The sequence below is a fragment of the Anopheles arabiensis genome, chromosome 3, assembly GCF_016920715.1.
Source record: "Anopheles arabiensis isolate DONGOLA chromosome 3, AaraD3, whole genome shotgun sequence".
In the NCBI taxonomy this organism is placed as follows: Eukaryota; Metazoa; Arthropoda; class Insecta; order Diptera; family Culicidae; genus Anopheles; species Anopheles arabiensis.
Genome location: NC_053518.1, coordinates 45,808,926 through 45,825,751, shown reverse-complemented (window position 1 = coordinate 45,825,751; position 16,826 = coordinate 45,808,926). Strand labels below are relative to the sequence as shown.

Here is a 16,826-nt window from a genome sequence, read left to right as displayed (position 1 = left end):
AAGCGGACTAGTAAATACAAATATAAAACGTTACGTCGCCAAACGGTATTTATTTCAATTCCAACCCAATCATGGTCAAACCGGTTGTTTTGGTAAACAGAAGTTATGTAAAGCAGCGTAGTTTGTTCATAATTAAATCCAGTATTTTCATTCAATTCTTCAGTAGCAAAAATAAATGAGAAAATCGTAAGGATGTTCGAAACCGAATTCATTTCAGATTTGACCTATTCCCATACTAATCACGGACTCTTTTAAGCGACGCTAAGTACCTCCTCCTTTACAGTCACTTCATCGTCGGAAGAGCCCACCACACATGCGGTCGGAACGGCTTTGGATGTGCTTTGCTTCTTACCCGGCCCCGCCACAGACCAGGCGAACTCGAACGGGTATTGCAACGGTTTGAACTGTTCCGGCATATCGTCATCCACCGTAGTCGCAATGTGAGCCGGTTCGCCCTTCATGTGTATCCGCTCCAAAATGGCAGCATTGTGCGATATCGGATCCAATCCAGTAATGTCAAAGAACAGATCTTCCTTGCTCTTCACATCACTGACGCCGCGCTTCGAGAAGAACTAAAATATACGAAAAGTAAAACGTTCAAACCACTGCTGGCTGCTTCACTGTGGAAAGAAAGCACAAAAACACTTACGGTACAAATGTTATCGCAATCCCGCATCAGGAATTCTAACGCCCCCGGATGGCCCGGTTCGACGGATTGCGCCACATCGATGATCCAGCAGTGATTGTCGTGCATGAGAATGTTGTACTCGGACAGATCCGCGTGCACCAGGTGTGCCTCCTTGTACAGCTTATGCATTATCTCTACCACCTCCAGATAGGCCCGGCTCAGCTGCGAATCCGACAGTATCGCTTCCTTCAGCTTCGGCGCCGGTATCATGTTCTCCCCTATAAACTCCATCACCAGCACATTCTTCTTGAGCGCCACCACCTTCGGACACTGGATGCCAACGCGCTGGATCCGGTTCAAGTTCCGCAGCTCCTTCTCGGCCCACATGTTAATGACGGTGCGTGCGTTCTGTTTGGAAAATCGACCCGCAAACCGGAAATCATCCTTAATGTATCGATCGCGCTGCTTAAACTCGTTCAGCGTCGTGCTGAACACCTTGATCGCTACTTCCTTCGGTGGGCTGGGTTCGTCCTCCTTGAGGTTCGGATTGTACGGGTCCGTTTCGGCGTGCAAGATGATCGCTTCCTTGCCGGTCGATATTATACCATCGATCGATTCCAGCAGCTGATTGTTGATCCACTTGTACAGTATCAAGCGGGTCGGCTCGTCCAGTCCCATCTCGGCGGTAGCCACGTTTTCCTTCCTGTCCTGTGCCTTGTGCTTCATTTTCGTTGCCTTCTTCGAGTGTGTCTTTAGCTGGTTGAACACCTTGTTCGATAGCTTCATGTCGAAACCGGCCGCATCGCCGGTCGAAAACTCTGGCGGAAAGGACATTACCTTGCACGCGTTGCTCCGGCCACTAATATCGAGATTATGCTTCGTCAGCATTTCTCCCTGCTCGTTCAGCCGGAATCCAGCACGCGGCAAAAGCTTTTGCTCCTTCTCGTTCGTCTCAAACCGATCCCAGTCCGCCTTCTGGTCGACCGGTATCTCGACCGGTTCCTCGTACAGCAGCTCCTCCGGAATCACGCGATAGTTTTTGTACGACACCTTCACCTTCGAGTCCTTGTTCCGGTGATTTTCCTCGCGCTTGATTTGCTCATCGTACTCGGCATCGAACTGGGCCTGCAGCATTTGCGCAATGATCGCATCGGAATCGTGCTCCTGTTGGTCCGCTTCCTCAATCGCCCGCAGCACATCTTCCGGAATTTCTACCGACTGTTTCCCTGGATCGAGCGCACGCGAACAACCGGCCACCGGTTCTTCAAACGTGTCCACCACCGAGACGGGCACTTTCTTCGACGACGACGACGGCGACGATGAGGATGACGATGACGGACCTGGTTCCGACTGCGTTACAGCTGGCGGTGGTTTCGATGTTTTCACTTTATTTGACGGGGGACTTTCCTTGGCTAGTAGCTCACGGGCAAACTCCTCTGACATGATCTCCTGCAGATCTACCTCCGCTACGGGTTGAATTTTGGCCCACGGTGAAGACATTCTGTTTGTGTTGTTCGGCTTAACTTGCTACACTTTTGTTGAACACGATTCCTAAAGATAGTTCGCACGCGTGAAAAAGCGTGATTCAGCTACGCTTTCGATAGGTGTAAAAATATGACGAAATAGCCAGACAGAAATGTGGGACCGAGAGGAAAGAAAAACATGCTTGACAATATAAACAAAGCACCGAAGGCACAATATCTGGCACCACTGTTTTTGCTTAAGCAACGATTACACGGCGCTGTTCGCGGAATGGACTAATATTTATACGTTTTACATTTTGTGATCTGCGAACTTGGGAACTGCGTTTTTTCACGGTAAAAAATTGATTTTCAGCTGATGGATAAATTGCAATTAAAATGCGAACCGGTTTCATGCCATCATCGTACGTGGGGACATTTATTAATACCGTATTTTTATTAAAAAATCACTCTACCCATCTACATTCATCTCTGACGCAACATCTTGCGTCCATTTAAATCATCTACATTATATTCTATCGGCCTATACACGTTTTTCCAGCCCAAGGAACAAACGTCGCGTTATAATATTACTGACTGTACAATTAAATAAAAGCTATGTTAAAACATGGAAAAAGAATGTATGAAAATAGTGATTCAAAGGTAAAAATAGCCGTGCGCAGCGTCGGCTCGAAAGCTTCGAAGCCTTTGCAGCACGTTTTCCAAATGTATGTTGCTGTATGTCGCATGGTGGTGGTGGTGGGTGCGCTTATTTCTTCTTTCGATCTTGGGAACATTTCGGACAGAACCACTTCCCTTTCGGTTTCGTCGTCAGACCGACGCACGCAAAGTGGAACCATTCGATGGGACACTGGAAATGGGAGAAAACAAAATGGGTCGTGAAAAAGGGCGTCATTTGCCATTGTTTCATATGTCGCATCATTTGTAATACGTACGTCCGGATTGTCGCATCCAATCATCTCTCCGTATGACACCTGATGGCACAGGCAGTAGGTCGGTTCGTTGGGATCGACTGGCATATCGAGCACGTCGCTTGGATGTGGCGTGGAGTGTCCACCGTCCTGCGCTGCGTCATCGTTCTCCGCACCCTTCTGTAAAGTGCAATGTACGGGATTAGACAGAATGTTTGCAGGCCGAACACCATACGCCAGCATTAACAATCGGAACCAAATGCATGCAAGATGAGATGAACTATTATGACAAACCAACTTGCGCTCGAGGTGCGCTTTTATGTCAAAGATAAAACATAAAATCCGTTATAGTCTGCCTTAGGTTGGCACAAACTACTTCACCAACAATGCTACTTTAGAAAGGCACTATGTCTATGCAGGAACTAGGAAAATATTTAAACCATTATGTACAAACCGAGAGAATTTCAAAGAATAAACAACAATTACAGCAATTGCAACCGAGTCTGAAGCGGATACATTGGAACGTAAATTTCAAGTAAAGTATTACATAGAATATAATAATTAAGAAAGTAAAACCAGCAAAGCAAAGAAGAAGAAAAAAACAAATGATCACACACACAAAGTAAAAAACGTGTGATGCTTTGCATAGGATGCGGGATGAAAGAATGATTTTACCTTATTTTGCCCTTTGCGACCTTCTTTTTCTTGATTTACCTTCTGCTTCTTTGTGTTTTTGCCCTTTCCGTTCGAGTTGGCCGCACCGCTGCTGGTTCCACTGTTTGCCACACCCCCGTTGCCAGCCGGTTTGGCCTCATCTTCGGAGGAGTGCGTGCGCTTCTTTTTCACCGTACTCTTGCTATCCTTCACTTTTTTACGGCCCTCTACAAAAAAGAAGAAGAAAAAGAATGAAAGTTTCGACCACCGCACCCACACACCGCGCCTACGGACTTACTTTTGGTAACGTTTTCCTCCGACTTTTCACGCGCATTCACAGTTTTGTCTTGGATTTCACCCTCAAACCGGGCCAAATCCGAGTCCAAACGACGTATATGCTTGTCCACCAGTTCGTACGTTTGTATCGCCAGCTGTACCTTGTCGTCGCCATACTCCTTCGCTTTGTTGAACAGCTCCTGGATGCCCTGCAGCTTTTCCTTCTTCACCTCGTTCGAGATGTTTTCCTTGGAGTTGACTAGCGATTTCAAGTACTCGTCCGCCTTTTCGTCGATCGATTTCATCAGCACCTGGGCCCGCGAGTCCAGATCGCGCATCAGCGTAAAGTTTCGCTTCAGCTCGTTGGGTAGATGTTCTAAACCTGCAAAAGATGGGTAAACGTTGTTACACACACCCGAACTGTGTTCCGCACCGATGGTGCTCGCGGTAGGGGATGCAAAGGCAAATGCCGTGTCTGTCGTACCATCTAAATAATGCTCCAAATACAAGGCCGACGTCATTTTTTCACTCTTCACTGGTTCAAACACGCTGCGAAAAGTTGTTTCGATCCACCGCAACGGAGAATATTAACAAAAATCACTTCGAGATACGTCTGTTTTGTGTGTGTTTTCCAAGCTTTTGAGAAGTGTGTGTGATTCTTTTTCTTTGCTTTCGTTCCCAGGTAGCATATTTCGCACTGGCATTGTTTTTTGACATTTGGCACGGATGTTTTTTTGTTCGAGCAGCAGTCGCTTTGCTTTTCGAGCAGTCTGCATTAGGCGGCGCTCGGCACCAATCGAACACGACATCCGACTCGAACAAACCCACGTAATCATATAGAGGTGCAAGGTATAGGGGAAAGCGGGGCAAAATGGGCATGTGGGGCAAAATGGGCACCCTCTATTTAAGCATTATTTGACTACAAAGATACTTTCCAATGCTCAAAATGTATTCATTAGAGTGTTCTATGAACACCATGTAAGTTTCATAACCCTTACATAACAAATAACTAAGAAAAATGCAAAATAAGGTTTAGCAGCATATTGATGTAATTTTTGCCACTTCGAAAATAAGCTTAAACGTGTGCCACAGGGATGCGTTGAAGTTTTTAATGATATATTTTTAAAGATATGATATTTCTTTACAATTTGTCTGAAGCAATCAAGGCGACTGAATTCGTATTTTTACTAATATAACAAAAAATACAAAAATGCTACACGTGGGGCTAAATGGGCAGTTACTCCTGGGGCAAAATGGGCAGATGCTTTTGACATACGGCGCTTGGTGAGGCTATGGTGTTGTATTTGTCGCCTCAATAATGATAACAGGCACAGCTTCAAAACATTCGATTTTGTAGATTTAAACGTGTAAAAACTGTTATAATTTTGATAACATATTTTTGCAAGAACTTTAAGGGCTTTTCTGACCAGCAAATCAAAAGATAGAACGAAAAATACATTTCACGAAACGTGCGCAAAAGCATAGACCATTACCTAAGCGCAGTTGTTGTGGCCCATATTGCCCCAGTGTTTTGACGTTTCACAGTTTGTTTACATATGCCCATTTTGCCCCAGGGCTATGCCCATTTTACCCCGCGTGTCAAAATAGCTTCTCGTAAAACATCAACTTTTATTTTACATTATTTTCATGTTTTTAAGTTGTTTTCATTCTATGTGGCAATTTTAATCCATAGATAAATGGTGGAGGCATACAATAATGAAAGAAAAGTTGTGTTTTGTGGCATATTCAAAGGAATATTCAGTAAACTGCTTAACATGCCCATTTTGCCCCGCTTTCCCCTATTTATTGAGGAGGTGAATTATTAGTGCGTTTGCCGGACGCCATTATTGAGTATTGTTATGTCAAATCGCATAAAATTTTCTATAACCCCCTCCAGCCCTTCCCGATTTTAATAACGGAGCCCCCAGTATTGTTATGTGCTGTGCCCCAGCCCCACCTGTGCTGTGAGTACTTTGACTGTCAAACGCTTCATAGCTACAGTAGCTAGAACTCAATTCGGGACATTTTCAAGTTTGTGTACGTAGTTTATCTCTTTTCTTCATAAAATTGCGTGCAAAACATTTAAAATAGCCATCAATAATGACTGGAATGCTTCACTGTCAATTGTAACACGAAATATACAGGTTTGAAACGTATAAAACTATTAAGTATACATAATGCATGTATGTATCCACTGTATATGTTTTGGCATGGACGTTTGTTTAAATTTTTCAATATGAAATTTGAATAATTTTTATATTATTATTGATGCGAATTACTAATAAATTATCTGTTGAAGCTTCCCCTTCTAGATGCATATTCATTTCTTTTTCATTCAATTCATTTAAACTATGAAAATAATTCATTTTCAAGATGAAAACTTGGCCGTATTGCAGTTCATCATGACAGGTCTATAAGATATCGAACAGGACAGAACACCTTTCAAACAAAGTCGTGTTTGTTTGTCTTGTTCGATTGCTGCTAGAGCGCCGCCCTATTCGGAGGTGTGCAGTTTTTCAAATTGAAATTGATTTTACAGTTTAATTATTTTTTCATCCATTATTAATCAAATAGTTGTTATTATTATTTATTTTTTGCTTAAAAACCCGCAAATAAAAGTGCTAAAATATAAAAAACAACGTAAAAATAGACAGAGGAATTGCATCACACCGCGATCAAGAGAAGCTCAGACAACGCCTACTTGATTGTTAAAATTGTCTTTACTTTTATTAAAAAAGATACCAGCTCGGCACATAAAAAGGATTTTTTCGTGCTGAATTACTCAGTTTTGGCTAGTTGCTCGTTGCGCGCAGCTTCACGGCTCGTGAATCCGTCGAGCTTGCGGATGATGTACTGGAAGAACGCTAGAATGGAAAAGGACATTCCGAGCGGAAGGTACGCTGCCTTGATCCAGGCCCACAAACTGTTGTGAAACGAAACCAAACCAACCGGAAAAATAATAGAAGTATTTTGATAAGCGAGACCATCATAATAAAAGCAAGTAGTCTTCATCTTACTCGTATGGGTCGTCCGAAACGGTAAACGGCCCAAGGATCGGAAGATCTCCACAATCCTCAATGATGACCGGTTTCACTGGATAATCGTCCGTATCCGTTCGCACCTGTTCCACCTTGTGGACCACAGCCTGTCCATCAAGAACCTTCCCGAAGATGGTATGCTTACCGTCCAGCCACGGTGCCGGCAGGGTGGTAATATAGAACTGGCACCCATTCGTATTTGGGCCACGGTTCGCCATCGCTATGAAGCCTGAGCACGTGTGGTTGATCTTAAGATTTTCGTCGTCGAAATACTTCCCGTACATGCTGATCGCACCATGGCCATCACCGGACACAACATCACCGCCTGGAAGGTATGTTATTCATTACTTTAGTGTGGATTGGTTTTGCTTTTAGCTACACACACCGCATCATCATCATCAACTCACCTTGTATCATAAACTTCTGGATAACGCGATGGAACCGACTACCCTTGTAGCTGAATCCGTCCACATCCTTCGTACAGAGTTGACGAAAGTTGGCCACCGTTTTTGGGGCTTCCTCACCAAACATTCCGATCGTTATGCGCCCTATTTTCTCGCCATCAATCGATACGTCCATGTACACCTGCGATGTAACGGTAAACGTGGCTGCTTCGATCTACGAAAAATGTATCAACGTTGAATCCACTCAAACCGTTTCGGAATCAACTTTTCTCGCCACTTCCGACTTACTTCTCCTGGAATGGATGCATATATTGCAAGCAGTATCCAACAACTAATGCAATGCCGCATTTTGTCCTCAATTCACCGTCGTTGTCTGCTGATTGCAAGCTAACTTCCCTAACACGTCGTATCACACAAGCGTCTGGCACATAAATAGGAGCCGCTCAAACAAACGCCATCCTTCGGGACGTTCGGTTTTGACTCGACTTGGTCGGGAGGATACCGTACAAGTGTTCTGGTCGATATTGATTTTATTAGATGTTTGCTGCACTTTTCAAAGCATACCGTAAAACGTAGTACAAGCAAGCCAAGCGTGTGCTGCCGATAGTGCACGCACACGCCGCCCATCCAAAAGACAAAAACTTCCCCAAAACGCAACACAAACAACGAATTACATCACCATTGCGTGCGACGGCTATCACGATCACAAGTTATATCAGCAGTACGTGGCCATTTGATGGGGTGGCCGCCGTGGGTTCTTGGTCGATGGTCCTTGCAGGTACACCAATACACAGGATCACATTAAATCCGATTGATAGATTATTTTACATTCTCATAAGCTTCGTCGCTCCTAAACTGCAACTCGTTTCATCGTTCTTTTAGATACTTGCCTCTCCACACTACAAAAACCGAGAATCATTTAAATGTATTATTTTTATTTTCCTCAATTATGTTGTAATTTATATAATTAATTCTTAACCGAGTAGAGTTTTTGTTTTACAGCTTTTCTCTTTCTTTGAGTTCGTGTTGCCTTCCTGAATACGGAACCATAACGTTTTACAACGTTTTCTCCTTCACTCTCGTGCACTTAATACAAGCCTTTTATATACATATATGTACAAAATGTACAGAAAAAGGTACATTCTTCTTTTGAATTCATGATGATCACAATAAGTTAAGTAATAATAACAGCATTCATTATTTATTCCTACCTTCTCTTCTTTCGATCGACGTTTTCTGATTTTACGGGGCCGCCATTGTTTTGTTTATTTGTTCATTATTTTCATGTCGTTTTGTAGAAGAACATAAAAAATCAGTTGTAATTGTGTATTCTTCTTTTGTTGTATTTGCTTGTGGTTTTATAGAGTTATTTTTGCGTTATGTTTATTTCGTTTGCTTCCCACTTTACCGTTTATCTAGCGACATCCATTTTCCAAGAAACCAACGTTGCCAACCAATGCAACAAAATACCACGAAAACGCCGTGACACACATACACACACACATGCGAACTTTTGTAACGGTTTTTTTTTGTAATTTCACTATCTAAAGCACCCCCAATTTCGGACCCATATAAACCCAGCTGGCAACAACGGAGGGAATCAATAGTTGAAAGAGAAATAAATGTACACCAAAATTACATGCAATGCACAAAATACCGCAAAGACGTGTCTGTCGTGTTGGGCACATATCCACTGAACCCTAATTAGGAATTTCTTCTTTTAAAAATGTCACTGAAATATTGCAAGTGCCAAAAGACTTGTTTTTTTTGCTTTGCTTTGCGTTCTTCATTGTCGGCGGTTGAACGTATTTTTAACTCTAAAGTTTATGTTTAATTATCTTTTGATTATTATCTTTTTACACATGTCTTCTTTTATGTTTTTTTTTTTCTTTATTTTAGCGTATTGTTCATTTTGATACCGACATTATGAGTGATGGATCTACTGTGTGCTACCGCCAGAGGGTTCCCATCATCCAGCAGGTTAGTAATCATGTTCTTAAGACCAAACAAAATGATTGCCCAGCAGAGGGTAAGAGAAACGCTTGATGCGTTGCGCCACCAGCTAAAGATAAAGTTTCTGCTTTTCTTTCAGTTTTCAACAACTCCTCCATCACCTCATATTTGCTTACAACACATAGTGAATGTGCGCTAGCCCCTCCCTTCATTCACAGTCGCGACATTATTACTTCATTTCAGGTTTTATTTTTGTGGGTTCGAATTTTATTTATCTCGTTTTCGAATAGAGTTTATATGTACAACGAGTGGGGTTTCTTTTTCATTATCATACGAATGTACTTACACGTATCGCAAAACAAAAAATTGGGGAAAAATAATTATAACGAGAGTACAAAAGGATACATAGTGATCTTGCGTGAAAGAGTAAAACAATCACACTACACAACAGCGAGACACCTTGTTGCGGCGTGGTGTGAGCAGCAATGACCAACAGGCCACACCGAACGGTTCAGTTGCTCTCCACTGAATCGTGTAACTCTCTTTCTACAAGCTTTAGTCTTCTAAATATTACATATTATCTGAATATTATTAACGCTACGATCAAATCGGTCTTCTCCTGTCGATGCCCGTGTTACGTGCATTAGTTAGTTAGTGTATGTATGTTTGCTTGTTTGTTTGTTTGTTTTTACATTCTTTTTCGTGCACAGCAACTCACAACACCTCACATTAGAGCATCTCATATCTTTTGCAACGATAACCCCATACTAACACGTATGCGCTAGTCATGCATCACCTATACCTAACCGCGAATCATTTGCAATGTATATATTATGTTATTATGTTGCTCTGTACGTGTTTCTTTTTCTTGTTTGTGTGTTTCTGTTCTGTGTGACTTTGTTTTTTTTTGTGTGTTTGTTTTGTTTTTCGTTTGTTTGTTTTTGTTAACTGCATCTGATCGTACCGCGCGTTTCTATTGTGTTCAAGTTTATACAACACAGCTATCTTAAACCCATACACACATTTTGTGTGAACACTCACGATCGTGTGAAAGATGCAGTAGAACAGAGATGAACACACTAACTACACACATACCTATCTCTTCGGCGTACGCCCTTTTTAACCCCTTCCCGATCTGTCCTATACTATACAACATTCCTGCTCTCTTTTCCATCTGCATCTCTCCCACCATTCTAACGATACACAACATCATTATATCCGAACCGTAGACACTAGATTATTTACCAATGCATTTGTTTTCTTTTTTACGTTTTACCTTTTGCCCTACTATACTTTATACAATGCGCATTAAAGTTTATTTGTTTTGCCTTAAATACTACGCTACGCTTACGTCTTCGGATTTCAACCTCAACTAGGTGTGTATGTGTGTATGTTGTGTGTGAGCGTATTTTCTTTTGTCTTAAATTAATTAACATCTTCTTTTCTCTTCTTCCTCTTCTTCTTCTTCATCATCATCATCGTCGTCATCGTCATTTTCATGTTTTTCTTCAAATGCTATTCGCATTGGAAAATTGGGGTTGTCCTCTTCTGTGTTTCGTCCTCTTTTTCCCTGTTCGTCAAGTACATTCATTATTCATGTTATAGTGAATCAAAACTAGTAATCACTCGCTTCCAATTACTAGTGTGTGTGTGTATGTGTAGTTTAAAAAAAGATAGACGCATGTCTTGCACATGTTGCAGCATGGTGGAAACAACAATCACCAATTTCACCATATTATGCAATGTCCATTTCTGCCCTTTCTCAGTGCTTCTTCAGTATCTTCAATACGGCTGGCAGCACTAACCATAACGCAAACAGATAACTATCGCTGACATTGAATTTGAAACATGTATGCTGACACTCTTCCTATCTTTCGCACCCTTTAAAACCAAAATTTGCATGAAACAGCCAATCGTTCTACAATCGCATTCTATGCGACTGCGCTCCAATAGAAACAGTTTACTACTCGTTGTAAGTGTTGTATTATGTGTTGTTTTGCTCGAATGATTATGCAGCAAAATGGGACCATGATCGGATTATCTCCATCGTGCTGCTGCTGCTTTTGCTATGCTTGGATGATACAATTTTACAAAATGCATAGCCCTTCCCCCATGCATTACTCTTTTGAACAGAGGCAATGCACCCAAAGCTGAACGTGAACAATGCGCGTTGTGCGGAGAGAGGGTGGTTGCGTTGATTTGTTACTTTGCGTAGAAAAGATTCGCTTTGCTGAACATTGTATTTTTGTTTACTTTTCCATAGTGGTGTCGTGTGGGTGGTTGCATTTACAACGATAGTTTTCACAAATTTGGCGCACTAGGCCGTATGGTGGGAGGTGGTTACTATCGGAAGTAATACTTAAGAGATATTATGGATAAATCATCACACATTTCGCACCGAGGGGTTTATCCTTTGGACTGTTTTCTTTTTTTTTTTGCAGTTTGTTTAATCTACGTCAATTTTTCCTTTCAACACGACCTACAAATCCTTCATTAAAACCAGTTTAAATGTATTCTTTGTACCAACGGGAGATGGGGGTACATGTGATGTTTTGTAAATATTTCATTTCATGTTGTTCTCACAAACCTATTGTGTTTTTTTTTTCGTTTTGTTTCTTTTTTACATTTGGTTTTCTTACTATGTGACAACAATTCAACTTTTCGTCTTACATGCCCTATCATTTTCAGTGTTTTAGGATTATACTATTTGCTTGTGTGTTTGTGTTTTTTTGTAGTTTGGTAGTTTTTTTTCTATGTAACATCATCATGCTCAGCTTGTTTTTACACAGTTGCAATCACGATTAGCAGGTACTGGATGTTTGCCACACGGTGCATTAGGTCCGGTGCGATACGAGCCAGATTTTCGTTGGCAAACTCGCAAGATGGGAATATATGCACCACGTATGCCGCCTGCGCACTTCCTGGTGCCGCTATGTTGACGATACCAGCTGCCTGTTTCTGCTGCAGGTAGGTGATGAAGCCAGTTTGCAGATTGTTCTGCTGCTGCAATACGTCCATCCGATCACGGCCACACGGCAATGCTAACAGCATACAGTGTTCGTTGACCATCTGTAAAACAATATTTACAAAAAAGTGTTTGTTAAATTTTTTCTCAACGGCAGTCATTAAAAAAAGTATTTTCATTAAAAAAAAGATAAAATAGTGCATACCTGCATCTTCCTAGCTACTCCATCTATCTGCGCCGGTTCCAGCCGCATTCTCTGAGCAATGCGCAACGGAGGCGTCGACCCGTCGCTGTTGCTTGGCAACGAGCTACCTGCTACGTTCGGATTGCCATACACGAAGTGCATCTGTACTGCTGCGTGATCATTTTTGAGTGCCAGCAGTCCTTGCCACATCACCGGGTATCGCTGGAGCAGCGCATCAAGCGAATCCTTTTGCACAGGCGGTGGCGTTGGAACAACCGACACCACTGGTGCACTACTGCCGCTGACACTTCCGCCACCCATAGGGGTGATCGGAGGCGTTGCCACTTGTATGTTACGACTTCCTATGGCAACGGTTTGTGGTGTACCCATGGACGGTATCATTCCTCCGGTGTGCGCTGGGAGTGGAGCGGATGCAGCAACCGATGACGATCCATGGCCAAGCGCAACAGGATGCAGCTGATCGGACAACTCATGTTCGACCTCGCTGCGGTAGTAATATCCGCTACCCGGTGGAACAGACGTTACGCGTTCTCCAACCAAACGTTGGCCGGAAGCGGATTGCACTAGAGCCGCAGCGGCGGCTGCCACTTGCTGCTGCTGCTGCTGCTGCTGCTGCTGCTGATCTCTTTCCCGCTGAATGTGCAGCATGGTTGCGGGAGAGGCTGATGGTGGCGGTGTTGGACTTGGCGTGACTGAGAACGGTGCCCCACTGTAAGCCGACGTGGATAGATTGTGAGGACGGTGAGCTGGCGGTGGTTCCGTGCTCAGTGCTCTCGGTCCTGCACTTCCTCCGTTCGGGCCACCAATAGTTGGTTCATAGTAGCGCGCGTTCAGTGTCTCCGGGTATGGGTGCGGTATCCGTGCACTTCCCATGTATATCTGAGCGCCTTGTGGTGAATCTGAAAGTGTGGTTCGAATCATTATACTTCTGCCACGATGTGTGCTGTGAAACCTTCCACTTACCCGTCACACGATCGCCAGGACTTTGCAGACTAAGTGGAACGGCGGTTGGGCGAGGTCCGCTTGCAGGTCGGCGAAGTTCCAACGGTGGACTAGCAGCAACCGTTTCTTCCATCTCGGGCATTTCCCGCATGGGTGACCTGCTGAGAGATAAAACAGAAAGATCGATAGTATCACCATCGTTGTTGCTGCAGCGCCACATGCTGAGTTCATTCCCCTGTCTTTGGTTCGAGGCATACCTTGGAATAGGAATGTTGCTACGGTACACGTACTTCACGTAGTCCCTCGGCATACCACCACGGAATCCGCCATCCGGTCCCTGTTGAGTTTTGCACAAGCAGAATAACGAATTAGTATCAATACCCGAAGCAGCAGTACAAATTAAGCACACATATGAAAGAAAAGAACGAAAAAACACATCGTATATTGAGTAAATTATATGATTAAAAAACAAAATATCAACAAAACTGATCAACAGAGACAAATGAACCTTCTACTGAAATTTAATTTTAAACAATATTCGGAACGATTGTATCGTACGTGAACCGGCGTTATTGGAGATGTTTGTTGGTGAGCAGGCGGAGGACTCTGTCCTCGGTTGATGAAACCACTCAAATCACCACGCTGTATACCAAGTATGATACACGCACAGGATGAACAATTACGATTGTCAAAGAAAAGACATTGGCAAACAAATTTGTAGCAGCGTCCACAAGGGTGAAATATAGAAATTACGTTATTGATTGAGTCTTCGCGATCGTGCGTTTTGGAGATAAAAAAATAACAAACAGAAAGCCCATTTTTGCTTCCTGTACAACACGTGGTGTAGCGTGATGTACTGGAACACTTACCATATTTGCAGGATCGTAGATCGTGCCTGGAATAGTTATGTGCCGTTGTATAGTTGCTTGCTGCAGTTGCGGATGGGCTGACTGTCCCTGTGGACTCATAGTAGGCAACGCCACACGTGTACTGCTGGCTCCTGCAATGAAAGAAAGTATACGTTCCATCAGTGAAATGTTTCGATCGTGATTTGATTCACCATAACCAGAACAACACATACCAGTGACAATTGGTTGTTGACCTTGAAGGTGCGATTGCTTCAATGGTGGACTTGCAACTGCGCCCGTCATTATCTGAGGAGCCTGATGTAGCAGCGGAGACAACCCTTTTGAAGGTGGCTGCTGTGTCTGTGGCTGCAACTGCTGAGCTGGCGGTGACGGCGTCGACACATGATGATTCGACAGCTTCGTTAGACCCACCGGTTGCAATGTACCCACTGGACCTGATGGGTTAACCGTTTGCTGCTGCTGCGGAGGCAATCCGGTAGCTGATTGAATTTGCACGATCTTGCCTCCTGCCGTGGGCACCTGATGGATGATGGGACCTTTGCCTGCGATTGTATGCAAACCAACCGCGGATCCTTCGCCTGGTTTGTGATGCTGCAATTGATGTTGTGGTGGTGGTTGTTGCTGTTGGATGCCGGAACTAGTTTGTTGCACAATCTTATGCTGCACGGTCGTGATTGCTCCCTTATGTACGATCGTCGGCTGGCCCGGCTGCTGCACTGCTTGGTAATGTACCGGTAGCCCGGGAGCGCCACCAGCCGCTATCTGTATTGTTTGACCCGTCGTTGGATGCTTGCTGAGTATGTGTTGTTGCACTTGTGATACAATTGGACCAGCACTGCCCACGTTTGGTCCTTGTTGGCCAGGACCGGTCGCACCAGGTGGTTGGATAATTTTACTACCGCTTTGTAGGACAGTGGTGTAACCTACAGGTATTTGTTGCTGGTGCAAAGATGCGGTAGATTCCGTGGCCGTGCCAGCCTTTCCACGATGGATTATTATTTGCTGTGGTACTGCCGGACCTGGTCCACCGGCAGCCTGCACTACATGCTGCATAGGTTTGTGTTGTGTCGGATTTTGAGACGATTGTCCTTGCAGCTGCTTGGCATTAGCAATGACTACTTGCTGTTGTTGATGTTGTTGGTGCTGTTGCTGTTGTTGCTGTTGTTGCTGTTGTTGCTGTTGTTGCTGTTGTTGCTGCTGCTGTTGATGTTGTTGTTGCTGTTGCTGTTGTTGCTGCTGTTGCAAACGAGGCGACATTTGTACAGCTGTAGCCGGATGCATATTAGATGGTATGTTGATTAACAGATTGCCAGTGCCAGTGTGTTGATGCAACTGTATGCTATTACCAACAGCTCCAGGGCCTTGTTGTTGCAGCGTAGCGCCTGTAGGTGGTGGTTTTCCGCTGATGATGTTGGTTTGCTTGGCCATCGCATGAGACTGTGGTTGTCCTGCGATGGCATTATGTATTATGATCTGTTGCTGCTGACCTAATGCTGATGTAGTTATGGGTTGAGTTGTTAATTTCAATGAGGATGATGTCGTCGTTGGATGCATCGTTTTTCCTCCAATCATTTGGCTGGACGGTACAAATGATGAACCCATTTGGTGCTGGGTCGCTAACCCTCCAGATGGTGGCGGTTGTTGATGGCCTGGTTTCGTTACAACCTGTTGATGTTGATGCTGCTGCAGCACTTGTTGTGAGCCAAGCACGTGTGATTTTAACGTATGTGGTTTAGAAGCCGTTAGTGGCTGTTGCTGTTGTTGATTCGATGACACAGTTGTGGTTGTCTTGTTGGTTGTTAACAACATGCCTGTAGAAGACGTGACTAATGAAACGGCCCCAGCAGTTGATGTTCGACTGAGCGCGATGGGCGATCCACTATTGCTTAGCGTTTCCGGTGGTGAAGGAGAAGCAGCATTCGATACGGGGCCTGCTGATTTCAGCTGTTCGGCAGCAGCAGCCGCACTCTGCACGGCAGCTGCCGCTATCACCTTTTTCAGCGGCTGCGGAGCATTCGGCATCGGTACGTACTGACCTTCCTTGCTGTGACGCACAACTGCCATCTCTCCCGTGACGGGATCTATCAGAGTCAGCGAATTCGGCTGCGACAGGTTTCCTATCTCGGCAGGAGACTTCGCTTCGTCCGTCGGCTTCGATTTCTCCGACTTAGACTTATCGGCCACAGATGCTGTCTCATTAGGACGAGCTACTTGTATGCTGGGTGTTACTGGAGTTGTGGCTGACAGTGTACCGGCTACCTGCTGATCGTCCAATGCTTTTGGCTCACCCTGCACTTTCATGGTAATTGCGTTACCGGCTACGGATGGTGGTACCGTTTGCTGAGGCTTTTCGTCACTGCTATCCGTAGATGTTTCCGATATCTTGCGATCTTTACCTTTACGTGTGCTACGAGGTGATTTGCGCATATCTCCTACTCCAGAAGTTGCTGAAAGTAAAACAAAAAACAGATCAACGTTTACACATTTGAGCAATTTTATC

General features: G+C 44.0%; 4 protein-coding genes across 11 annotated transcripts in view; all 4 read right to left on the bottom strand.

The window, feature by feature from the left end:
• Positions 1-30: 30 nt before the first annotated feature.
• On the bottom strand, positions 31-2,303 carry LOC120902857 (serine/threonine-protein kinase RIO3). The gene is made up of 2 exons (XM_040311902.1): positions 650-2,303; positions 31-572 (listed from the first exon to the last, which is right to left on the bottom strand). Exons 1-2 carry the CDS (start codon positions 2,126-2,128, stop codon positions 252-254), a joined length of 1,800 nt encoding a protein of 599 aa, XP_040167836.1. The 5' UTR covers positions 2,129-2,303; the 3' UTR covers positions 31-251.
• A 195-nt stretch (positions 2,304-2,498) lies between these two features.
• LOC120903806 (inhibitor of growth protein 5) lies at positions 2,499-4,635 on the bottom strand. 2 transcript variants are annotated; one of them, XM_040313419.1, is made up of 5 exons: positions 4,435-4,635; positions 3,973-4,332; positions 3,696-3,901; positions 3,045-3,200; positions 2,499-2,959 (listed from the first exon to the last, which is right to left on the bottom strand). In XM_040313419.1, the coding sequence occupies exons 1-5, from the start codon at positions 4,469-4,471 to the stop codon at positions 2,858-2,860; spliced, it is 861 nt and encodes a 286-aa protein (XP_040169353.1). In that variant the 5' UTR covers positions 4,472-4,635; the 3' UTR covers positions 2,499-2,857. The 2 variants fall into 2 exon arrangements, with proteins under 2 accessions (XP_040169353.1, XP_040169354.1); XM_040313420.1 differs by having other exon boundaries at positions 3,735-3,901; positions 4,435-4,633.
• Positions 4,636-6,651: 2,016 nt separating this feature from the next.
• Positions 6,652-7,846, bottom strand: LOC120901354 (peptidyl-prolyl cis-trans isomerase, rhodopsin-specific isozyme). The gene is made up of 4 exons (XM_040309215.1): positions 7,681-7,846; positions 7,396-7,606; positions 6,968-7,313; positions 6,652-6,873 (listed from the first exon to the last, which is right to left on the bottom strand). Exons 1-4 carry the CDS (start codon positions 7,738-7,740, stop codon positions 6,729-6,731), a joined length of 762 nt encoding a protein of 253 aa, XP_040165149.1. The 5' UTR covers positions 7,741-7,846; the 3' UTR covers positions 6,652-6,728.
• Positions 7,847-10,230: 2,384 nt separating this feature from the next.
• Positions 10,231-16,826, bottom strand: part of LOC120900190 (protein split ends-like) — a 70,276-nt gene continuing 63,680 nt past the window's right edge. For 4 of the 7 annotated variants that reach the window (XM_040306859.1, XM_040306860.1, XM_040306861.1 and 1 more), the window contains exons 6-12: positions 14,539-16,773; positions 14,327-14,457; positions 14,016-14,099; positions 13,715-13,794; positions 13,479-13,618; positions 12,516-13,414; positions 10,231-12,414 (exon numbers count right to left, since the gene is read on the bottom strand). In XM_040306859.1, coding sequence (XP_040162793.1) covers positions 12,127-12,414; positions 12,516-13,414; positions 13,479-13,618; positions 13,715-13,794; positions 14,016-14,099; positions 14,327-14,457; positions 14,539-16,773 — 3,857 coding nt within the window. In that variant the 3' untranslated portion in view covers positions 10,231-12,126. The remainder of the gene's footprint in view (positions 12,415-12,515; positions 13,415-13,478; positions 13,619-13,714; positions 13,795-14,015; positions 14,100-14,326; positions 14,458-14,538; positions 16,774-16,826) is intronic. The other 3 variants (XM_040306863.1, XM_040306864.1, XM_040306866.1) reach the window with 3 other exon arrangements.